General features: G+C 51.9%; 1 protein-coding gene across 8 annotated transcripts in view; it reads left to right on the plus strand.

Moving 5' to 3' along the window:
• The first annotated feature begins 939 nt into the window (after positions 1–939).
• The window catches only part of RANBP17 (RAN binding protein 17), a 291,165-nt gene continuing 267,566 nt past the window's right edge, over positions 940–24,538 (plus strand). For 5 of the 8 annotated variants that reach the window (XM_060197144.1, XM_060197145.1, XM_060197147.1 and 2 more), the window contains exons 1-6: positions 940–1,098; positions 7,982–8,128; positions 13,613–13,703; positions 18,559–18,725; positions 22,531–22,596; positions 23,915–24,019. In XM_060197144.1, coding sequence (XP_060053127.1) covers positions 1,081–1,098; positions 7,982–8,128; positions 13,613–13,703; positions 18,559–18,725; positions 22,531–22,596; positions 23,915–24,019 — 594 coding nt within the window. In that variant the 5' untranslated portion in view covers positions 940–1,080. Of the gene's footprint in view, positions 1,099–7,981; positions 8,129–13,612; positions 13,704–18,558; positions 18,726–22,530; positions 22,597–23,914; positions 24,020–24,538 lie in introns of those variants that run through there. The other 3 variants (XM_060197146.1, XM_060197151.1, XM_060197150.1) reach the window with 3 other exon arrangements.

A 24,538-nucleotide genomic window follows, 5' to 3' on the forward strand; every position in this document is an offset into this window, starting at 1 on the left:
ACTCCTGCAAAGCCAAGAGAAGTAGAACCACAGGGTGGAGTGATTGACCTAGTAGAGCTCCAATTTTTGCAACGGGATTATTTAGTGTAAAATGAGTTTCTATTCAGTGAAATGCAGACAGTTTGTGTGAGGCCAGCTAGCATGTTACAGTTCCACGTGAGCCGGGGCCTGCCAGTTTCACCTTCATTTTCCATCAGTTTGAAAACGAAAGAAAAGGTGTATTCTGGGGGTCCAGGGCAAGAGCCAACAACAGGGCTCAAAGGTTATGGCCAGTTCACCAGGGGGAAGTGTCAGGGGACAAAGAATCTGGAGTCAGAACAGCTGCCGGGCACGGAGGAAGGAGGAAGAGGGTGTGTATGTGGGGGTGCATGCCAACAGTTGGCTCCTGGGGGTTGTGTGGCAGGGCAGAGGTCAGAGGTCACTATTGACCCTAGTAGCAGCAGTTGAAGCCTGAATGACTGACAGGGCGGTTGAAAGTTCTGGACCATCAGGTGTCATCACGGGGGCCATCACTGTGGCTGCAGCCCTCCACCCACATCCCTCCCCCAGGACCCCCAGTTGATCTTGCCCATTTGACCTCCGTGGTCCAGCCCCATTGGGTGGTCTCGTCACTCCCACCAGGCCCCAGACGGGTCCCATCTCCCTTTTGATGCCTCCAGGCCCCTAAGTTCCACCCACCGCCCCTCCTCTCCTATCAGACCCTGCCCCACCCGGTGGCCCCGCCCCTCCGCCAGACCACGCCCAACTTGCGCTTGCGGCTCCGCCCCTCGCCGCGTGGCCCCGCCCCACCGACCCCGAACTTCGAGGCGGGTCCACCCCTCCTCCCTCTGAAGCCCCGCCCCACCGCAGCCCCACCCCCTGCGCCCGCGGCCCCGCCCCGTCGCTCCTCTCCGCTAGGCCCCGCCCCAGGCCCCGCCCCCGGCCGCCCTTCTGCTCGACCCGGCGGCGCAGCGGCTACGCGGGGAGCGGGGAGCGCGGGCGCAGGGACCCCGCGGGCGGCTGGGGCGTCCTCGGCGCCGCCCGCCCCCGTCCCTCCCCTCGGGCGCTCGGGGCCGCCGGCCGGCGCCGCCTCCCGGGAAGATGGCGCTGCACTTCCAGGTCAGTGCGCGGCCGGCCGGCGGGCGGGAGGGACGGAGGGACGGAGGGACGGAGGGACGGAGGGACGGAGGGAGGCCTGGCTGCAGCGGCCCGCGGCGGGAGCGGGCAGGGCGGCGCCGGGGCCGCGCGGGGGCGGCGGGGCGGCAGGTGGAGCCGGGCGGTCCCCTCCGCCCTGCATCCTGCGCCCTGCGTCCTGTGCCCTGTGCCCTGCGTCCTGCGCCCTGAGTCCTGCGTCCTGCGTCCTGCGCCCTGCGCCCTGCGTCCTGTGCCCTGCGTCCTGTGCCCTGCGTCCTGTGCCCTGCGTCCTGTGCCCTGCGCCCTGCGTCCTGTGCCCTGCGTCCTGTGCCCTGCGCCCTGCGTCCTGTGCCCTGCGCCCTGTGCCCTGTGTCCTGTGCCCTGCGCCCTGTGCCCTGTGTCCTGCCCGCCGGCCTGCGCCTTGTGTCCTGCGCCCTGTGCCCTGCGCCCTGTGCCCTGCGCCCTGTGCCCTGCGCCCTGCGCCCTGCCCGCCGGCCTGCGCACGGTTGGGACGCGGCTCGAGCGGGGCGCAGCGGTTGGCCGTCCAGGGCGCGAGCGGGCTGGCAGCCCTGGGGGGCTTGGTGTGGGGGTGGGGGGAGAGGAGCTTCGGGTGGGGGAGGAGGGGCTTGGGGCGGGGGGGTGGTGTTGGGGAGGAGGAGGGTTTTGGGGTGGGGAGTGAGGAAGGTGGGCTTGAGGTGTGGTGGTTGGGGAGGAGGGGCTTGAGGTTGGAAGGGTGCTTAGGAGGCCAGGCCGGGCGCCCCCTGGGTGGATGCTGCGCAGGGCGGTACATCTGCCCTTGGGTGGGCGGGTGGCGGGTAGGGGGGAGCGGCCGGCTTCTGTCCAGTGTTCACTTTATAAGCATTGACAGTCCCTCCTCTGTGTCAGTCAGTCCTTGGGCAAAGTTCTGGGGTGCAGGGTGACATCATCTGCGCAACCCTGTGCTCGCACCCACGTGTGATCCAGCCGATCTCTGGGCCGAGTGACGCCCTGCACATGTGTGCATGCACGTGTGCTGTGCATGTGTGTGCGTGCATGTGTGCATCGCGTGCCGTGCGTGTGTGCGGTGCATTGTGCCGTGCATGTGTGCATACATGTGCTGTGCACATGTGCACTGCATGCCGCGCATGTGTGTGCCGTGCATGTGTGTGCGTGCATGTGTGCATACATGTGCTGTGCATAGTGCATGTGCATGTCGCGCATGTGTGTGCCGTGTGTGTGCATGCACGTGTGCTGTGCATGTGTGTGCCATGCATGTGTGCATGCATGTGCTGTGCGTGTGTGCATATGTGTGCCATGCATGTGTGCATGTAAGGCTCCTGCAGGAGATTCCCTGAGCTTCCCTGCAGCTCTGGATTTGTGTCCCTGGTAAGCCAGCTGAGGAGATGGCGATCTGGCAAAACTTTCAGGACACCCTCAAAGGGAACTTGCAGTCTGGAGTCTGAGTGACCCTGGGGGAGCGCCCTGGTGCTGGATGGGGGTGGGGGTATAGTCCATGCAAGAACTGTGCAAGGACCACCCCCCCCAACCCTACTGAGGCTGGGGTTCTTGACCCCGGGAAAGTGAGAAGGGAGGTGTGGGTGGCCGGAGGTGACGTTGGAGGATCGGCCATTTCATAGTGTGGTGACAGTGTGTCCGAGTGTCCTCAGGCTGCTGTGGGCCACCCACTGCCACCACACTGACTTGTTCTTTCTTGACCAAACTTTCCAAGTACCTACCCAGCCCTGCCCATTACTTACCATCCCTCAAGACGGTGCTGACCTGAGGATACTGAGTCCCCACACGTTACTTCTAACTCCTGCCACTTCTCAGGGTCTCCAGGTCAAAAATGGCGTTATTTATCACCACTTTAGCGGATACAGCCTCTGGGAGGTTTTCACAGGGAAGACCTAGCAACAGTAAAGAGATAATCAGATTTTCATAGCTCAGGTATAAATCCTGACAGTAAATTGAAAACTCTGGTGGAACTTCGGGAGGCATTTTCAGACTTGAAAGATGTAGCCTCACAAGTCACCTTGTCACACTTTTTTTTATTGTTGGATGGTTTCCTTAAGCATCCGTCTACTTTTTGTTGGACCAGAGCGCCGCTCAGCTCTGTTTATAGACTGTGCTCGGGATTAAACCTGGAGTGTTAGGCCGGCAAATCCTGCACTCTGCTCCTGAACCATCTCCCTGGCCCCTTAGCATCAGAAAAACTAACGGCTGTGGTTTCCTACTGATAAGATTTCTTAGCAGCTGCGGACAGCTTAAACAGAGAACCATATATATAAAAGCTCAGCTAGTTTGGGGAAGGGACGGGTAAAACAAGGAGCCACTTAGCTTGATTTCTTTTCGGCAGGAGGGATCGGGAGGTCACGCAGCTAATTCAGAGAACGCTTGTTTTACTTTTGGCATATTCCCTGTAGATTCTGAACCCACAGAGGTGTGTAAATACACGCGATTCCCCAAGACACGGAGCCTTAGGGCACCGGTGACTCGCTCCAGGTGACAGAGAGGAAACTTAGTAGCTCAGAATTCTGTACTCTTCCCTACCTGTGTCCGACTGTCATCTACTTGACAGGGTAGTTGGTCAGTAGCATGTGACAGGGAGGGAGGGCACTGTCCCCACCACCTTTCACATTGTGACAAATGTACATGGTAGTTGGGTCACTTATTGACAAACAGCCCACACACAGCCTGGTGGCCCAGAGGGAAGGGGCTGAATGCCACCCACGCAGGGCACCAGCCTTTCGCTCAGGAAGCTGCAAGTTAGGGAACTTTGTCTCAGAGGATGTGATGGAGCCCCGTTACCTATTACTCCAGGGGATACTGGGGCTTGCGGGTGGGCAAAGGGAAAGCTGTAGGACTAGAACCCCAGGATACACGGTGAGAATCAAGGGGTGGTCTTAGGGGAAGATTCTGATCTTGATCTCAGGACTCTTCCCCAGGCTACCTGCTTCGGTCTCGATGTGACTGTGAATGATTCCATCTGACTGAGACAGTAGCCTAAGAAAGAGAGACTTGGGGAAGGTCCTTGGGGCAGCAGTGCAGCAAAGGGAAGCGAGGGAAGCACCTGCAGATCGACCAGCGCTGCGCGTCTCCTAATCACCAGCTACGGAGGAGAGTAATTATTTACAACTTACCGAGGCCCTGCTGTCCTCCAGACGCCAATTAAACGCTCATCACTTCAAGCTTAATCTTCACGGTGATTTGGGAAGGTGGCTTTTATTACCTGCCGTTTCAGAAGTGGGGCTCAGAAAGGTGTGGCCTCTGACTTTGGGGTCTCTCAGTGAGGGACAGGCTCCAGAGCAGCCCCTCCCCCCCGCCCCAGAAAGCAGCGGACTTGGGGGACACTGTTAGGCTCTGTTAGTTGCCCTACTGTCTCTGAATATCACCGAGCTGTTGAGTCTTGAGTCTTGACTGAAAAAGAATTGGGGGGTCGGGGAGGTAGCACAGAGGCAGTGCACCAGACTCTCACATCGCAGTCGCAGGCCCCAGAGGCTGCAGGTTCAATTCCCAGCACCACCCTATGCCAGAGCAGAGCTGTGTGCTCTCGCCTCAGTAAATAACTAAAATCTTAAAAAGATTAAAAGAAAAAAGTGGCATCGTTTGACCTGTGTGTGGCATCAGCCAGGCTGCTCGGCTTGAAGACACGGGTCAGAAGACCGCCTTCACTTCTGACATGGGCTGAATGTTGGGGGTGGGGTGGGGTGGGGTGGTTTCCCAGGTCAGCCATGGGTTTGGTTGTGTATAGGAAGTACAACCCTCCCCCCCCCCCCCCCCCGGAAATCACCAAGCTCCATCATACTCAGGGGGCAGGTTATTCCTGTGAACACGTTAAACACCTGAAAAACGGTGCTTAGAGCAGAGTCCAGGAGGCTTCCAGAACAAAGCTCTCCCCTGCCCTTAGGACACGTCACTTCCCCATCCCCAAAAATACACAATGTGGTGCCCCAGGGCATCTCGCTGAAGCTTCCATGGCTGGCATTTCCTGGAGGAATGGTTGCCCACTTGATGGCTGTAGGCTTTCTGCTGGACCAGTGCTTTCTGGGACCCAAGCCAAAACGCAGGGCTGGTGTCCTGACGCACACAGCCAGCTCCCACCGTGGGGGTGACATACCTTTGTCGGCTACCACCCCAAATTGGCCAGCCTCCCCAAATCCCAAGCTTTGCCCCAGGCCTGGCCTAACTCTAGCCAGGACTAGAGGCGGAGAACCAGAGGTGACATCTGGAACGCACATGTGGCTTCTTTCTGGACCCCTGCAGGTCAGACGGACAGTGGGAGTCTGTGAGAAATGCCGTCACTTCAGCCTCCTGACATTTTCAGGTTACTTCAGCATCTCCCTGGATCTTTCTCTCTCCGTCTCTGTCTCCCCCTCCTCTCTCAACTTCTCTCTGTCCTATCCAATAAAATGGGAAAGCAAGCCACAGGAGGAGTGGATTCACAGTGCTGGTACTGAGCCCCAGAGAGGACCCTGGAGGCAAAAAATAAAAGAAAAAAATTAGTATAGCAAAGTGAACAAAGCAGTTTCTAGAATTTTCCCATAAAGTACCAAGGAGTTGATGAATGCTCAGCTCTGTGTTTGTTTCTTAGGGTGGTTTAGGAGGCTCTCAAAAACCAGGTGAAATAAGAGGAATTAATCCTCACTGTTTGGAAGCCAGATGTCTGAAGCTCTTCTGTCAACAGGTGGCTCCCTCTTGAGGCCTGGAGGCAGAAGCTGTTCTCCGCGGGGCCTCTCTGTGGGCGCTGCAGGCTGCTGGCAGTCCTTGGCTTGTGGAGCCATCATCCCTGCCTCACACACTTCTCCTGCCCCTTCTAGGTCTGCCTCTCCCGTGTCCTTTTCCTTTGTCTCAGGAACTGTGGGGCTTAGTGCTCACCCTAAACTCGGGAAGCAGTCACTACTGTTATTTCTAACACCTGTGTTGCCTTTGTTGTTGTTGTTGTTTTTAAAGAGTCAGAGATTGTCATTGTTTCTGGCCTAGGTCTTTTCAGCTGCTTCCGAGACTGACTGGTGAGCATAGGTGTGCTTGTGCCAGTGAGCTCAGTTCATGATTCTGGACTTGACCCGTTCTGAAAGCCATCCCTCTGATTTGATTCCATGAAGGTCCTCCCTGCACTTCGGCTATGTGAATATTACTTGGGAATAGCTCAGGCCTATTGTGCCTTTCCTGGTGGGGGAATTGTTTAATACATGCTTCGTTCCTGGAGCAGCCTTTAAATATGTGTGTCTGACACCTCTTCATTTTTATTTTATTTTACTTTATTTGCCTCCAGGGTTATCCATGGGGCTCAGTGCCTACACTATGAATCCACTGCTCCCGGTGGCCATCTTTTCCATTTTTTGGCTAGGACAGAGGGAAATGGAGAGAGATGGGGAGACAGAGAGGGGGAGAGAAAGAGAGACACCTGCAGACCTGCTTCACCGCTTGTGAAGCATCTCCTCTGCAGGTGGGGAGGCGGGGACTTGAACCCTGATCCTTGCGTTGTCCTTGCGCTTAGTGCTATGTACGCTTAGTACTATGTGCGCTTAACTGAGTGCTTTACTGCCTGGCCCCGCCCCTTAATATTTCTTTTTAATTTTTGCTCTAGTGGAAAATTCCCAAGTCTGGGATGTTTAGTTCTGGCCCAGGCAGGGAAGTGGACGATGCCTTAGGAGCACTGGGAGGGAGAGAGAGTGTAAAGACTGAAGGGGAGAGGACCTCTCTTTTCAGTGCTGCCTGTGTTTTCCCGTTAGTGTGAGGGAGACACTTGAGGACTGTTTGGACAGTGTAGCTATAAGACTAGAAAACACCATTTTCCTTTTTTAGTTTTTTTATATTTATTTATTTTCCCTTTTGTTGCCCTTGTTTTTTATTGTTGTTGTTGTTGATGTCGTCGTTGTTGGATAGGACAGAGAGAAATGGAGAGAGGAGGGGAAGACAGAGAGGGGGAGAGAAAGACAGACACCTGCAGACCTGCTTCACCACCTGTGAAGCGACTCCTCTGCAGGTGGGGAGCCGGGGGCTCGAACTGGGATCCTTACATCGGTCCTTGTACTTCGCGCCATGTGCGCTTAACCCGCTACGCCACCGCCCGACTCCCCAAAACACCATTTTCTTCAGGATCATCCTTCCTTTGTTTGCTTGACACATCTGTGCCCGTTTGTTTGTTGGTTTGTGTTTTGTTATTTTCTTTTCCTTACAGAGAGTAACTACCCAATTCAAGCTAGGAGCAAACCGGTGGTTTGTTTTTGTAAGTTGCCTTTAACAGAACTTCTCAGGAGCTGAGAGGACTCGTGCACCCGCATCCTGTCAGCCTTCCACATGGGCACCTGGTGTCCTGCGTCTCCCGTTAGCATTAGGAATCACCACCTGTAAGCAGAGCGGGGCTTTTTGGGCCTCTGAACTTGGCGCCTGCAGCACAGCTATCCCGGGGCTGCAGGGGACATGGGTCTGGCCACAGCCCCTGGACATCAGGCCTCAGTTCCTGCAGTGCCGGCCGCCCCTGCAGTATCCCCATGTCACCATGTGTCCCTGGGCGTCATTTCTTCTTTAACAGATGGTGCCATGTGGCCTTCTCTCCATGCTCGCTGCCCCCCAGGCATCCCGGTCCTGTAGTTCCTCTAAGCGGCGAGGCTGCCCGCTGGGCCCTGGGCAGATGCCACCCAGTCTGTGCGCTCTGCTCTCTCTTTCTGCCCGGCGTGTACACCACCGCTCCTGCAGGCTGCCTCCGACCCCCTGCGTGTCCCAGAAGTGGGAGGCGGTGCCGTGTCCACCCCTGGGTCCCGGGGGCCGCCGCGGGCACTGGCTGAGCTGGTGAATGCAGGGGCAGTGGTGGTTTGTGACCCGTTTCCTGTGACTGATGTACTCACTTTAAGATGCCGTTCCATTTTTTTTTTTCCCCCTTGCTAAGAGTCTGGCCGAATTGGAAGCGCTGTGTACCCATCTGTACATCGGGACTGATCTGACACAGAGGATCGAGGCGGAAAAGGCGCTCCTGGAACTCATCGACAGCCCGGAATGTCTCAGCAAGTGTCAGCTCCTGTTAGAACAGGGAACGGTAAGGACTCAGTGGTGGAGCTTAGTAACCACCGGTGACCAGCCAGCGGCTGTATGCTGGTGCCCGTGAGCTTGGGTGGCTTCAAAGAGGTGTCCTTAGCCGTGCCCGTGCCCGTGTGCTGTGGTTTGTTTCTTCATCAAGGAGCTGAACCACAGAAAGAGATGGAGGCCTGGGAACAGACTTAAGGGCTGCCCACCACCACCACCACCACCACTGCCACAAGTCCCACAGAAATGAATTGAAATCATTTCCTAAGTCTTTCTGAGTCTTTCCATGTCTCAAACCTCATTTCAGCAGGCCGACGTGTGCGTGCGTGACGGGTTGACCAGCAGGTCTGAAAATATCTGGGGAGAGGGCTCAGTGTGTCATTAACTCTGAAACATGAATGGCCCTTGCCTGCCTGCCCTCCCTCCTGCCTTCTGAAGATTGATAGGCACTCACTCAGCAGTCACTTAACAAGTGACTGAATATAAAACTGAATATAACTGAATATAAAACCAGTCTCTCCATCCAGTTGCTTTATAGACTTACATTAAAGTAGCTGCTGGTGGTGGGGGCTTATTTGGGAAGCAGAGAAGTAGAAGTTAAGAGCTAACGGAAGCAGTAGAGGGAGAGATTGATTGAGAGCAGAGGCCGGAAAACTTTTTCTTTCCTGCAAAGGGCCAGCTTGCAAATATCTTAAACTTCACGGCCCAGGAGGCAAAAATCAAGTGAAATTTGGGCGCGTGTCCCTGAGAAGAGAGCAAAGCAGCCAGCCCGTGGCCGTGTGCCGAGGCCGCCTCACCCAGGGAAGGTCTCACAGGTTTCATCTTTGCAAGTGTCTGTCACCCAGGTGCCGCTGCTCAGTCCTGCCGTCAATCCAAGCTAGTGCGATTTTAATTAAGCAGATTCATCACTCGGAAGGCGCTTATGGCCTTCTGTTGCCTCTTCTCTTGATGGCTGCCTTTTAGAATGTCGTCACACGGCCGATGAATCGCTTCCAGTTGAAGGCTAGGTGGGCATTCCTCAGCTCCCCAGTTAAATGGGTCCTGAAATATGGGAATCTCTGCACTTGCGCGGAGAAGGTTTGGAAAAGAAAAATGCAGCTGGAACTCTGCGGTTTGAGCCAGAAAATAGACTCTGCAAGAGAGGGGCCCCGGCTCTGTGCTTTGACTCTGGACCGTGTGCCTGGCATGTGGAGCATGAGCGCTGTGCCCTGTGACTCTGACGGTGAGGTTTATTGAAGAGAGACTGCTGCAGAGTGTGTGTGGCTGGAGAGATGTTCTGCCTAATAGGCAATTTAATTTATTAATTAATTTATCTATTGTCACTATTTTTGTTTTTGTTTTTTTCTTTTGTTGCCCTTGTTGTTTTATTATTGTTGTAGTAGTTGTTGTTGTTATTGACATTGTCGTTGTTGCATAGGACAGAGAGAAATGGAGAGAGGAGGGGAAGACAGAGAGGGGGAGAGAAAGACAGACACCTGCAGATCTGCTTCACCGCCTGTGAAGTGACTCCCCTGCAGGTGGGGAGCCGGGGGCTCGAACTGGGATCTTTATACCAGTCCTTGCGCTTTGCGCCACCTGCGCTTAACCCGCTGTGCTACCGCCTGACTCCCCCCCCTTTTTTTTTTAAGTTCCGAGCACAGCTAATCAACAAGCCCATTTAGCCTTCCCCAGTAGTGGTTTAGATGGGTGCCTCTCAGAAAAAGTGCAGTGAGACTTGACCGGTGCTCAGCCAGTCAGGATTCTCAGCTTCTCTCCCCGACAGGAATCAGGTGGGAGAGGAAGGCGGTGACTGAGTGCAGGGGAGCCTGCTGTTAGTATTCAGGCAGCTCCCTCACCTTTCTTCACAAGCTCCTTCAGTTTCCACGGAGCCTCAAACCCCCGTCCCTCCTGTCCTGCCCCCTCTTGGTACACACCTGCGCAGACAGCGCTTCCCTCCTGGCTGTCCAGAGTCCGTTTCCTCCTCCTCCCTGGAAACAGTCTGGCCTGGCCTGTTGCTCCACAAGGGCTCTCTCCACAGTGCTTCTCCCTCCACCCTCTCACTCCTCCCTCCCTTACTCCCATCCTATTTATTTATTACTGGATAGACACAGAGATTGAGAGGGGAGGGGAGGTAGAGAGAGAGACAGAGGCAGAGAAATACCTGCAGCCCTGCTTCACCACTTGAGAAGCTTTCCGCCTGCAGGTGGGGGACCAGGGGCTCGAACCTGGGTCCTTGCACACTGTGATGTGAGCACTTAACCACAGTGTATGCTTCTGAGGCACGTCTGACTCCGTTCTGCCTTCTGGAATAAACACCAACAGCACCTATAGGACTGAGAACCAGGGTGAACCCCTCCACACCATTCGCCTGGTTTTTTTTTTCCTTTTTTTTTATTATCTGTATTTATTGGATAGAGACAGCCAGAAATCTAGAGGGAGAGTGACAGACACCTGCAGCCCTGCTTCACCACTTGCAAAGCTTTCCCCATGCAGGTGGAGACTGCAGACTCAAACCTGGGTCCTTGTGCCCTGTAACATGTGCCCTGTAACATGTGCGCTTAACCAGGTCCCTCCCCTGATTTTTAATTGTTGCTGTTGTTTTTGTGCCTTCAACTGTTTGAGCATTGCTCTTCCTGCCCAGAACCAGCAGTCTGAAGGTGTTTTTTTTTCTCTGCATACATAATTTGGGCCACCCTTAATAAACAATGATATATATATATATATATATATATATATATTGATTTTTTAATAAAGTTTGAAGTTGATGTCATTGACTCACAAAACAAAATCTGCTTCCAGTAACAATGATATTTTAATGAATTTCCTGGGGGGTTTTTTTGGCCATCAGGGTTATCACTGGAGCTGGGTGCCTGCACTGTGAATCCACTGCTCCTGGCAGCCATTTTTTTCCATTGTTGTTGCCGCTGTTGTTATTGTTGGATAGGACAGAGAGAAATTGAGAGAGGAGGGGAAGATGGGTGGGGGTGGGGTTGGGGGTGGGGTTGGGGGTGGGCAGGGACTAAGACACCTGCAGACCTGCTTCACCGCTAGTGAAGTGACCCCCCTGCCGGTGGGGAGCCAGGGGCTTGAACCGGCATCCTTGTGCTGGTCCTGTACTTTGCAATATGTGTGCTTAATCCGGTACGCTATGACCTTCCCCCCTTTTTTCTTTCTACTTTAATAACACAGAAAATGAGAGGGGAGGGGCCAGGCAGTGGCGCATCTGGCCAAGCACTTCCATTACAGTGCGCAAGGATCCAGGTTCAAGCCCCTGGTCCACACCTTTGGGGGACAGCTTCACGAGTGGTGAAGCAGGTCTGCAGGTGTCTCTCTGTCTCTTTCCCTCTCTATCTCCTCCTCCCCTCTCACTTTCTGTCTCTACTCAATAATAAATAAGTAAATATTAAAAACAAAAAAAAAATGAGAGGGGTGGGGGAGATCAGGGGAGAGAAAGAGAGATAGCTGGAGACCTGCTTCACCTTCCTGAAGCTTCCGCCTGCAGGTGGGGAACCGGGCCTCGAACCAGTCCCTGCCTGGCCCCTAATTCTCTTCCAATGTCGAAAGTGGTTTTCCGTTTTCCCTACTTGCCTAATGAACAAGTCACTTTGAAACTTGGGTTTGCCGCCTCATTCCTTCTGAGGAGGGGCACAGGGGGAGGAGAGATGCTGAGGCGCTGAGCAATTCTGTTGGGAACGTTCTCCACGGTTGATTTCCTGAGTGCCAGGTGTGTTGTCCTGAATGTTAGCCTGACCCCGTCCACACGCCTCACCCCCCTGTGATGCCAGCTGGGGGCCCCCGGGCACAGAGAGCATGGGCCCAGGCCCTCTCACTCAACACTGTAGTCACCCACACTCTGCCATGCCTCGCACGTCAGACCCTCGTGGTCCGCTTTGGCCTTGGCTTGCTCTGATGCTAACAGGAAGTTGTGGTCCTGGCATGACCATCCCTGGGTGCCGCGGGCCGCGCTTTCCTGCTGCGTCTGCATCGACGGCCAGGAGCCTGCACACTGTCGCTGTGATGACCTTGCAGTTCTGCTGTCAGTGCCCGGGCAGCCATGGACCGTGTGCAGATGAGCGAGCGGGACTGGACTTGAATAAACTTTCATTTTTCATTTTTATTTATTTTTATTAGTGATTTAATATTGATTTACAAAATTACAAGATAACGGGTTAGCAGCCTCCCACCACCAGAGTTCTGATCCCCAGTCCCTCCATTGGAAGCCATAGCAGGCTTACCAGGCTGCGGGCTTAACTATTATTTCTGCAACTGTCTGTCTCTATCTATAGGTATTTGGCCATTTCCCCTATGGTCCCATCTCCTCTTTCTTTCAAAGTCACACCTACTCCTATTACTACATCCAAATGTTCTTCCTTTTTCCTCTTCTCTCTCTGGCTCCTGATGGAGTTGGAGTTCAGAGCCCTCTGGTCATCTCCCCCTACTATTTCTTCCATACAGGGAAGATGGATCGAAATTCTTTATGGGGAGCAGAAGGTGGGAGGTCTGGCTTCTATAATTGCTTCTCAGCTGGACATGGGTGTTGGCAGGTGGATCCATAATCCCAACCTATTTCTGTCTTTCCCTAGTGGAGCAGGGCTTGGGGGAGGGGTTCCTGGACACATTGGTGAGGGTGTCTGCCCAGGGAAGTTGGGATGGCATCATGGTGGCATCTACAACTTGGTGGCTGGAAGGACGAGGACACTTTCTTTCTGGGCCCTGAGGTTTGGATTGCATGTATGCTTCACACCTCACGATATATCGATCTTCTCACCTCCCTCCAACCCCAACTGTTTCAATATAGCCAAAACCATTTATAAAAGCTTGTGGGCCTTGCAAAAATAGATAGATAGATAGATAGATAGATAGATAGGACCAAAAATAAGAAAAAAGAAAAAGCAGGATTTGAGGTACAGGCCCACAGTGTGCTGAGGAAAAAAGAAGTAAGGACTCTCTTTGCAGGAACTTACTACGAACACAGTGAATGACTGAAGTGAGTTTTGAAGGCGTTGAATGTTGAATGTGTGTTTAAGACATTAGTGGCCAGAGAGACCAGTCAGACTTGGCTCTGATGGCTGGGGGAGGCCGGGGGGAAAAGGCCCTGGAAGGAACAGACAGAACCTCTGTCAGAGCTCTAACAGTGTGACAGGCTTGATGAATCTGCTATGACCACCAGAGGCCAGAGCACGCGGGGCTGAGCAGACGGGGAAGGAGTCTAAGTCTAATCTTTTCTTCTCCCCTTGCCCCTCAGTCCTACGAGGAGACTGCCAATACCTTCCCGACTCCTGAGCCCTTGGGAAGGGTGTGTGTGTGTGAATGTGTGTGTGTGTGTGTGTGTGTGTGTGTGTGTGTGTATGAGTGTGTGTGTCTCTGTGTGTGTGTGTGTCTGTGTGTGTGAGTGTCTGTATATTTCTATGATATCTGCCTGTGGAAAACTTATTGCTGAGAAAAGGTTCTGCCATAATATTTTGGTTTTTTCTGGCATCGTCTGTGCTCGTAATGAACCCCATGTTCCTCTCCGCAGACATCCTATGCCCAGCTCCTCGCAGCAACGTGTCTTTCCAAACTCGTCAGCCGAGCCAGCCCATTGCCAGTTGAACAGAGGGTAGATATCAGTAAGTGGTTTATTATGTTTTGTAGAAAATCACTCTTCTTCTTCTTCTTCATCATCTTCTTCTTCTCCTTCTCCCTCTCCTTTTCCTTCTCCTCCTCCATCTCCATTTTTCTCCATATTTATTTGATAGCAATAGCCATAAATTGAAAGGAAGGGGGAGATAGAGAGAGAGAGAGAGAGAAAGAGAGAGGCAGACAGACAGACAGACAGACAGACCTGCAGTTCTGCTTCAGCACTCATGAAGCTTTTCCCCTGCAGGTGGGGACTAGAGGCTTGAACCCGGGTCCTTGTGCACTGTAACATGAGCTCAACCAGGTGCGCCACCATCTGCCCTCCCCTCCCCCCCAGCCCTGCGCTGTCTTATTGAGGAGATAGTAACTTACAAGACAGCAGATGTCCTGTGAGGCCATTTCGTGTCTCCGTACAATAGGTGTCCACACACCACTCCCACCACCAGCCCGAGCTCTCCACTGCTGTGCAGTGAGCCCCCGCTGCCCTCCCCATGCTGCCCCGTCCTTGGGCTCAGCTGGAGTGGACCACCCCTAGTCCAAGGCTCACCCTGGGTTTTTTCCTTCCTATCCTCGTTCCTTGAGTTCCACCTGTCACTGATGCCATCTGGTATCTTTCCTCCTCCTCCTGGCTGATCTCACTGAACCATGATTCCTTCAGGTGCCACTGTCCTAGCTCAGACATCACTGGGTTTCCTGGATCAGCAAGGTAGGTCACCTGGACAGGGCCCCTGTCCTGCTTTGCCGTCCAAACCATCCAGGTGTGAGGCCAGTCCCCGCCACAGTGGAGGAAGCTTCAGTGTTCATGGTGTCTTTCTCCCTCTCCCTCCATCTTTCTGTCTGCAAAAATAAATAAACAAATCAATAAAAGTTGGCTTGAGATGATGCAACGACAAAATGAAGCTCAATACAAATAATGTTTCCCTCGGAGACAAAACTGTCTGCGGGTAACAAACCTGAAAGTGAATGGACACTGTCATTTTTTTGTTAAGAAGGTTACACACATCTCCTTTACTCACACCGTGACAAACTAGTATGTTAATGACAGCCTTTAAAGAGCGAGTGTTTGCTTAGTTTCACGGTAAGTAACTAGCATTCTGTTAGGTCCACCCTTCACCAGTTTTTCACTCTCTGACTTCATCCCCTGAATTTATGATGCGAGCACCATCAGCGCTGTTGGTCCCAAAGACTGTCTTTGCTGCTGTCTTCTAGTCTTTCCTCTCTCTCGCTAAAGACGAGCTGGCTGTGTTTCTCTTGGCACCAGATCACATGGTTCTGTTTCTGGGCTGTCCGTTCTGTCTCATTGACCCGTGTCATCTTTTGCCAGTAGCACAATATCTTCTTGTCTGTTCCAGCCCGATAGTAAGTCTAGAGAGTGAAGAGGCCACATAGCCAACTCTCCTCCCTCAGTATTGTTGTTGGCTGCTCTGGACTTTCCACAGGAGACTCAGTCTGTCAGTGTCCACAGGACAGCTCGCTGGGCTTCCGACTGGAGAGCCTTGAGTTTTTCTGTGTGCAAAAATTAATCAGTCAATCAATTTCAAGTTGGCTTGAAATGGTGCAATGAGAAAATGTAACTCAATACAAATAAAAATCATGTTCTTTCCCAGGTCAACTGGGGAAGAACTGATATCTAGACCACATTGCATCTTCCTCTTAGTCACCAACAGGGTCGGTGTCTCTCTCTCTCTCTCCCCTTCTCTCTCTCTCTCTCTCTCTCTCTCTCTCTCCTTTATCAACTTACGCTTGTCAACGTGTAACCAGGTCAAGGAAGTTTCTCTCTGTCCCTGGTTTTTTCTCACGGTTCCAGCTTGTGGCAGTCCATCTCTCTTACTGTAGAGTGAGAAGTGTCTTTGCACTGGTAGGGACATTTTGTTCCCCATTCACCACTCAGTGGATTCTGAGGAAGGCAGTGCTAGCTCAAAGGGTAAGTTTATACTTAGCTTTAACTTTTTTTTTAATGCTTTATTATTTATTGAATAGAGTCAGAGAGAAACTGAGGGGGGAAGGGGAAGATAGAAAGGAGAGAGAGAGAGAGACACCTGCAGCCCTGCTTAGTTGCTCGTGAAGCTTTCTCCCCCTTGTGGTCGGGGGCTGGGAGGTTGAAGCCAGGTCCTTGCATATTGTACCATGTACAGTCTGCTGAGTGTGCCACCTCCCGACCCCCATCCTCAGCCTTTAAGGAAGCTGCCAGCCGTGTCCCTGAGCACCACGCATTGAACATTCCTGCCCTCTGCATGCGAAGGTTCAGCTTTTCCCTGAGGGAACCTTCTGCACCTGCTCAGTCTGCTGCAGTGGTGTCTTCTGTCCTGAGCACCTGTGAGCTGAGGCTTTCTTCCTCGTGGCTGTCCCCCTTCCCACCCTTTGGATCCCTTATGCCTCCTCCAGCTTCAGTGCACCCAGGGTACTAGAGACAGACATAACTGACACAGATAAACCAGGCTCCCTTTCATATCCAGGAGATGGCGTCACTATCTGAAGTCTGGTAACTGCCAGAGACAGCAGGGAGAGCACTGCAGACAGGGAGAGCAGTGTAGACAAGCCATTTTACTGTGACCCTCAAGAGGGTCCTTGTTCAGATTGAGCTGAATGCTGGGAAAAGCAACGCTTTCAAAATCTTATTTTGTCTGTTACATGGACAGCTATCTAATTTTTTTTTTTTTTTACTTATTTTCCCTTTTGTTGCCCTTGTTTTTCATTGTTGTTGTTACTGATGTTGTTGTTGGATAGGACAGAGAGAAATGGAGAGAAGAGGGGAAGACAGAGAGGGGGAGAGAAAGACAGACACCTGCAGACCTGCTTCACCGCCTATGAAGCGACTCTCCTGCAGGGTGGGAGCCGGGGGCTCAAACCGGGATCCTTACGCCGGTCCTTGCACTTTGTGCCACGTGCACTTACTCCGCTGTGCTACTGCCCGACTCTCACTACCTAATTTTAATGCTAATACAGATTAAAGTTCATATATGCTAGTTATGAGGAGTTATTATTTTTTTTCTCCCACCAGGGCTTTGAGCACTTTTTTTTTTTTCTCCACCCAGATAGAGGATGAAAACTTACAAAATTGATGGGGACCTATTTATTTGTTTTTTATATTAAGAATCTTGTTGAAGTTGTTATAAACAACTATTGAGAATGTTCATGGAATTGGGGAGTTTTTGTTAATCTTTTTTCATCATGGCTAATTTCAGTTATTATTGAGTTGGTCACCTTTTCTTACTCTTTTCCAGATATTGTATTGGCTTCTGAGGCTGAAGTAGAGATAAAAAAATTCCCCTTTGATTTTCTTCTTAAAGTTTTCTGATAGACCTTGTGGCATATATGTGCGTGTGTGTGTGTGTGTATATATATATATAATATTTATTTTATACTTATTATATAATTTTTTACATTAATTTTTTCCCCTTTTGTTGCCCTTGTTGTTTTTATTGTTGTTACTGATGTCATTGTTGTTGGATAGGACAGAGAGAAATGGAGAGAGGAGGGGAAGACAGACAGGGCGAGAGAAAGATACAGACACCTGCAGACCTGCTTCACTGCTTGTGAAGCGACTCCTCTGCAGGTGGGGAGCCGGGGGCTCGAACTGGGATCCTTATGCCGGTCCTTGCACTTCACGCCACATGTGCTTAACCCACTGCGCTACTGCCCGACTCCTATGTATGTATGTATATTTTATATATATATATATTAATGAGAGAGATACAGATGGAAAGTTTCACAGTGAGAGCCTAGAGCACTGCTCAGCTCTGGCTTGTGGTGGTGCTGGGGACTGAACCTGGGCCTCAGAGCCTCAGGTATTTTCATGCATAACCACTGTGTTGCCTCCCCAGCCCTGTGTTTATTTGACCCCAGTCAGTCAGTCTGCTGAGAGCTCACAGCTGAAATTGCTGCCTCTTTCATTAAGATTGTGTGTTCCTTTATCCCAGGCAGGACTGCAGACACACTCTGTGAATGGCACACTTGGCTTTATCAGATCCCACAGCCCTCCGGCAGGGTGGTCCACAGCGTGGTGCGGCTGCCTAGAGGTGGTCCTGCAAATCACACAGTGAAAGCACAGGGCTGGGGAGAGAGAACGAGAGAGGTTTCTGCAAACTGAGCTCAAAAGACAGAAGAGTTCTGAGGCCAGAGAGAGAGCTCAGCAGGCGGCGCGCCCTCCTCGGAGGTGAGCACCTGAGTTCAAGGCCCAGCGCCTCATTGGAGTGTGACAGCAGGGACACAACTCTGCTTCCGTGGTCTCTTTCTTTCTCTCTCTCTGAATAAAAAATGTGACCTGGGAGAGGGGATGTTGGCCTGGCTCCACACACCAAAATAAATCAGCGAGTCAGCTAGTCAGTAAAGGCAGCAGAGCTAGTTCAACAGAGAAGGCAGGTTGGCTGGGTGGGCAAGGTCCGCCTGCTGCTGGCAGATGTGAGCTCCGGCAGGGGCGTCCTGTGAGCGGTGGGAAGAAGCCCACCTGCAGTGGGGGGAGAGTGCTCGGCCAGGCTCCAGCCCTGTGTGTCTGGCATGGCTCAGCCAGCCTGCCTGTGGTTTCTACGTTCTGCTCTGTTTGGTCTTTACCTATGTCAGATTGTGGGAAAGCCAAAGTGACATTTGCTTTCTACTCAGATCATCCCTCGGTCTTTCGATTGACTCGCAGCACATTGGCTTTTCAGCTTAAGCCCTGTAGCAGGAGCAGCTAACAGACACACAGGCACGGACGGGGCCAGGCAGTGCACCTGGCTAAGCGCTCACGTCCCAGTGCGCAAGGACCTGGGTTCAAGCCCCTGGTGGCCACCTGTGGGGTTCGGGGGGGGGGAGCGGGGAAGCTTCATGAATGGTGAAGCAGGTCCCCACAGTGTGTTCTCCTCGCAGGAAACTACATCCTCCATTACGTGGCGTCTCAGCCCAAGCTGGCGCCCTTTGTCATCCAGACGCTGATCCAGGTCATCGCCAAGATCACCAAGCTGGGGTGGTTTGAGGTGCAGAAGGACCAGTTTGTCTTCCGAGAGCTTATCGGTGACGTGAAGACGTTTCTTCAGGTAGGAGGACGCGGTCCCACCATCAAGAGCACTGCTGGGGGTTGCGAAAAACTGCCTCTCTGGAAGCCGTGGGGTTTATCTCCATAGTGATCATGATTTATCATTTTTTTACTTACTCTGGACCCCTTTATTGCCAGCAGAGTGGGGGCGGGGACGGGGCGGGGGGGATTGTATCATTATATCAGTCCTCAATGACGAGAGATCAAATTTACGCTGATTCCCAAAATGTGTCCTGACATGTCTCCATATCACACACTCAACGACATACAGACAAACACAGACACAGCTTTCTTTTTTATATAGTTTTATTTTTTGCATTTTTTTTTTTGCTTTTTTCCCCTTTTGTTGCCCTTGTTGTTTTATTGTTGTTATAGTCATTATTGTTGTAGTTATTGATGTCGTTGTTGTTGGACAGGACAGAGAGAAATGGAGAGAGGAGGGGAAGACAGAGAGGGGGAGAGAAAGACAGACACCTGCAGACCTGCTTCACAGCCTGTGAAGCGACTCCCCTGCAGGTGGGGAGCCGGGGGCTCGAACCGGGATCCTTATGTCGGTCCTTGCGCTTTGCGCCACCTGCGCTTAACCCGCTGCGCTACCGCCCGGCCCCCTCAGACACGGTTTTTATGTGTGACCGAATATAATGATCCCTGTAGCTGTGCAGTGGGTTTTATTTAGTCAGTGAGGACACAGAAAGTTTGAAAAGTGAAGTAGATCCCCCCCGTCAGATAACACAGGGACCTCAAGAAGCCAAGGACACTCTTTAGTCTTTCTCACTCAGCACACGGGTGTGTGTGCGCGTGTGCGTGTGTTTAAACCTTTTCCCTTTTTTTCTTACTTTGACTCTTTACACTTTGTCTCTATCAGTTTTTTTTTCTATTTATTCATTCACCATTCGATAGAGACAGAGAAATTCAGAGAGGAGAGGAGATAGAGGGTAAAGAGACAGAGAGACACCAGCTGGCCTGCTTCACAGCTCATGAAGCTTTCCCCTGCAGGTGGGGACCAGGGGCTTGAACCGGGTCTTTGCGCACTGTGGTGTGTGCGCTCCCCCAGGGTCGCCACTGCCTGGCCCCAAGTCTGTCGGTTTCTTAAGACTGTTTCCAGTGTGGGAGACTGACTGCAACCACAGCACACACACAGAGTCGGCTTTTCGGCTAGCCAGAGTCAGGTGTTTGGGCTGATGGCAGGAAAGAGGAGCCCGCAGCAGGCACTGACCAGTCATCCCCGGGGTGAGTGGGCCCTGTGGAAATCACAGGTAATTTGAACTCTCTGGGATTTGACAGCTTTTGTTTTCAAATTTCTTAACTTTTTCATTTATTGTTGGACAGAGACAAAACAAATTGAGAGGGGAGGGGAAGGTAGAGAGAGGGAAAGAGACAGAGACACCCAGGGCCCTGCTTCAGCACTCTTGAAGCTTTCTCCCTGCCTGTGGGGACCAGGTGCTTGAACCTGGGTCCTGTCGCACACTGTGATACGTGCTCTTAACCAGGTGCGCCACTTCCTGGCCCCAAGATTTGACTTTAAAGCAGCAACTTTAGAGATTCTACCCTCTGTGGTAGCTGGAACTCGGTCCTAGAGCGCAGTGCCCGGGCCCCAGAATGTGAGTGAGAAGTGTGTGCTGTCGCTGGTATGGACAGCAGTGGACAGTGGTAAGGTCATGATTGTGAGCCGGACTGCAGGAGACCAGGCTTGCCACCGAGATCTCTCTGGCGGCCCTTCCGGAGGAGGCTGGTTAAAGGGGTTGAAGTCAGGCCTTCACTTGCCTTTGGCCACCGTGGAAGCCCCCGAAATGTTTTGAATCTTCCAAGTTGACGACAGGGTCACAGAAGCAAATGGCACAGCACTGGCTGTCTGGACAGACGGCCTGACCTGACCTCACCCCGAGTCATAAACAGAGACAGTCAGCTTCAGTGCCTTAAGTTTGTCAAGTCTTCAGTGACCTTGTGGATGTGCCCTCTGCTGCTGCCGTCACTCAGTGACCTGCACTCTGCTGTCCTAAGGCAAACTTTTTACCTTGTCCCGGGACCCTTCCTGGAGGAAAAATGGAGTCTGCAGGCCAGCAGAGGGTCTGTGTGGCCTGAGTGAGAAGGCCTGAGGAGCGTCCTGGCGCTTCTTGAGGTCACTGTGTGACCTGACGGGGGATCCACGTCGCTTTCCAAAGTCTCTGTTTCCTTTCTGGCAAAAATAAAAGGTGCTTCACGGCCACAGTGGTCCTGGCAGGCCGAGGAGAATTCAAGTGTCAAAATCGTGGGGTGTTTCCTCGGCTGCTTTCTGGTTTTGCTTGTTTGTTTGTTTTTATTTTCTATTCCACGATGGTTTGAACGTGATCCCACTTAGCGACTAGAGTCGGTGGAATGTCTTGGTAGGACAGACCAAGACCAAAGATCAAGCATAAAACCAGGACTTAAGAAGTGTATCATCTGGGTTAACTTTCTTCCCTCTACTCCGACTGCCGCTAGTAATAATAATAACAACAGCAGCAACAACATTCTGTTTGAATATTACATCTATTATTTTTTATACTTACTGAGTGGTTCTGGAGTAGGGTAATTTGCCACCAACAGCCCACTAAAATCTGAATTTTGATTTGAGGGGGTTTATTTTTGAGATTACATGGAAAGCTGATTAGGAGGCTGGGTGGTGGGCATCCAGTTAAGCGCACATAGTACTAAGTGTAAGGACCGTGTTTGAGCCCCCAGCTCCCCACCTGCAGGGAGATGAATGAGGTCTGCAAGTGTCTGTCTCTCTCTCTCCCCTTCTCCTCTCAGTTTCTCTGTGTGCTATCCAACGAAACGGAAACAGAAATGGCCCCCAGGAGCAGTGGATTTGTAGTGCTGCCACTGAGCCCCAGCGATAACCCTGGAGGTAGAGACAGAGAGAAAGACAGGAGAGAGAAAGCAAGCGAGCCGAAGATGTGTGACTTTGCAGTGACTGTGACAGCTGACGCCTTGCTGGCACGTGCACCCAGCCAACTGGGCACTTGAGCTGCTGGCCTCAGGGAGGCGTCCTAGGCATGTTCACACGCTGTCTGATGGTACTCGAGAGCCTGCATGTTCTTCTCTCAAAGGATTTAAATTAGTCCCTAAACTTGCCAGATTAGTAACTGGAAGCAGCTCTTAGTAGCCTACAAGCAGATTTGTTGAGATTAAAAAAAAAAAAAAAGCACTGTTGTCCATTCTTATGGTTTTATGAAAAGTGTTCAACTAAATTATTACTTCCTGAGGTTTTGTTTATTGTAAGTAACAGCTGCTAAAAACACCGTATGGAATATTGGGCAGCCCTTTTAGCCCACTAAGTTCTGACTCTACCTAAGATCACCTGCTCCTGATGGCCATTTCTTTTTCCGTTTCGTTCAGGACACGTTGAAATTTTTTTATTTTTAATGTTCTAGAGACTTCCTTTCATGTGTTTCATAAGAGATAAAGAAATTCACTTGGGGTGGGGAGAGCGAGAGCGAGAGAGAGAGAGAAAGGGAGAGGGAAAGAGAGAGAGAGAGAGAGAGAGAGAGAGAGAGAATGCCAGATCTCTCATCCAGTACATGCCATGCTGGGAATCGAGCCGGAAGCCTCAGGCTTGCAAGTCACGTGTTTTACCAATTAAACCACCACCACCACCACTATTCTTCCTCTTCCTTCTGTTGCTGAAATTCTCTTTACCCTGTAGATCTTGTAGTGATTTCCCTATGTATTTTATTAAGACTTGTGAGTAAGAAAATGTGGTACTTAACTCCTGAAAAGTACCCCCTGGGTGACACTTGGGCTGGTGACATGTCCCCATTTAGTAAACTCGGTTCTCCCCTCCACAGGGCACCGTGGAGCACTGCGTCATAGGAGTGATGATCCTTTCAGAACTGACTCAGGAAATGAACCTGGTAAGTTAAGGCCTCCCTGTCTGACGGGGGACAGGGAGTTAGTTCCCTGAGTAAAGCTGATTCTTTGATGCACAATTGCCTTTGTGTGGTGAAAACCCTGGATGCACCATGAGTCTTTTCTTCTGCCCTTTGGGTCTGTTTTATTGGCAGGATAATTAAGTATGGGAATACTTCCATTGTTATTGAAAATAACACCGACAGTACAAAGCCCAGCAGAGAACAGGGCATTGGACATGGTCCTTGCTCTCGGGCAGCCAGAGGCTTGTCGTTTTTATACACTGTAGATATAGTAATCTACCAGCCATAAGAAATAAATTATGCTCAGAAAAGAAACCAACCCTTGTTCACGCACACACCAAAGAGGGAGCTGTGGTGAATTGGTTGTCACCAGCGGGCGCCCAGCAGGACTCCACAGAGCCCAGGGCTCTTGGCCCTTTGCCTGACCCCAGCAAACACCCTGCCACCCCTCACTCCCCCCCACACACACACGAAGAAGGAAGGAAGCCTCCCCAGGCCTTGGTGAGCTGCCAGCTGGGCACTGCCTCACCTGCTCACGTTTGTACTTCAGCATGTTTCTCTGCAAAGCAAACGCAGAGTTGCATTTTAGAACGGTTTTGTAGAAGAGAGAATGTGTGTGTGTGTGTGTGTGTGTGTGTGTGTGTGTGTGTACGTACCCTGGGAGAGGGTGTGTGCCCAGGATCCCGGGCAGAAAGGAGCCAGTTTAAGCTCGTGAATTTAACCCAGTGTTTCTGTCCGTCTTTTGGGTCTGGAAGGGTCCCCCAGCCTTTCTTGCAGTTTCTTCACCTGGAGGCCAGTGGTCTCGTGAAGGGCCTCTCGGTTTGTTCGCGGCCATCTGACAGTGCCACTCTGTTAGCCTCAGACTAGGCGCCTTTGTCAGGGATGCCGCAGTCTGTGGCCCCAAGGCTGTCAGGAAGCCTGTGGATAGACTTGCGGCTTCACTGATGAGGTACCCTGGAGTCACTCAGCGGAGAAACCATGTCCGCGAGCCTCTCTTCTAGCTGTAGGTTGTGTTCTGTGTACGTCATCATTGCGGGTGGGGAGGGGACTTAACAGCTGCGGAAGCACCCCACGCCCCATCAGAGCGCTGACCTGGTGACTTGTCACAGTTGGTCCCTAGCGCTCACCTTTGATGCCCCCTCCCTCCCAGGCTTGGCCAAGTCGGAAACCCTCCCAAGCCCATGTCTGTGTCCGTCTGACATCAGAAATGACACGAGTCACTGTCTGCACCTGTCTGGAGGCTTAGTGTGCTGTCACTACCATGGAAGCGGGCTGAACAAATCCGTCTTTGCCTTCTTAGGTCGACTACTCTCGATCGTCCGCGAAGCACAGGAAAATAGCCACTTCGTTCCGCGACTCATCCCTCAAAGATATCCTAGTGCTCGCATGCTCTCTCCTGAAAGAGGTGAGTCACTGTTGGTCCCGACCCACGGCAGACAGAGCATTGAAGTGTCAGAGGAATTTTAAGTGAGTTTGCAGTTCGCCTCCCCATCCTGCCTCCTGAAGAATTAATTATCGTGGGCAGTTGTAACTGAAGCACAGAGAAGGTACAAGAGGTTCTAAGAATTCAATTTTGGGGGCTGGGAGGTAGCTCGGCAGGTTAAGCGCACTTGCTCAAAGCGCAAGGACCGGCATAAGGATCCTGGTTCGAGCCCCCGGCTCCCCACCTGCAGGGGAGTCGCTTCACAGGCGGTGAAGCAGGTCTGCAGGTGTCTGTCTTTCTGTCCCCCTCTCTGTCTTCCCCTCCTCTCTCCATTTCTCTCTGTTCTGTCCAACAACAACTATATCAACTACAAGGGCAACAAAATGGGGAAATAGCCTTCAGGATCAGTGGATTTGTAGTGCTGGCACCAACCCCCCAGCGATAACCCTAGAGGCAAAAAAAAAAAAAAAAAAAGAGAGAGAATTCAATTTTAATTTACAA

The sequence above is a fragment of the Erinaceus europaeus genome, chromosome 9 (assembly GCF_950295315.1).
Source record: "Erinaceus europaeus chromosome 9, mEriEur2.1, whole genome shotgun sequence".
NCBI lineage: Eukaryota > Metazoa > Chordata > Mammalia > Eulipotyphla > Erinaceidae > Erinaceus > Erinaceus europaeus.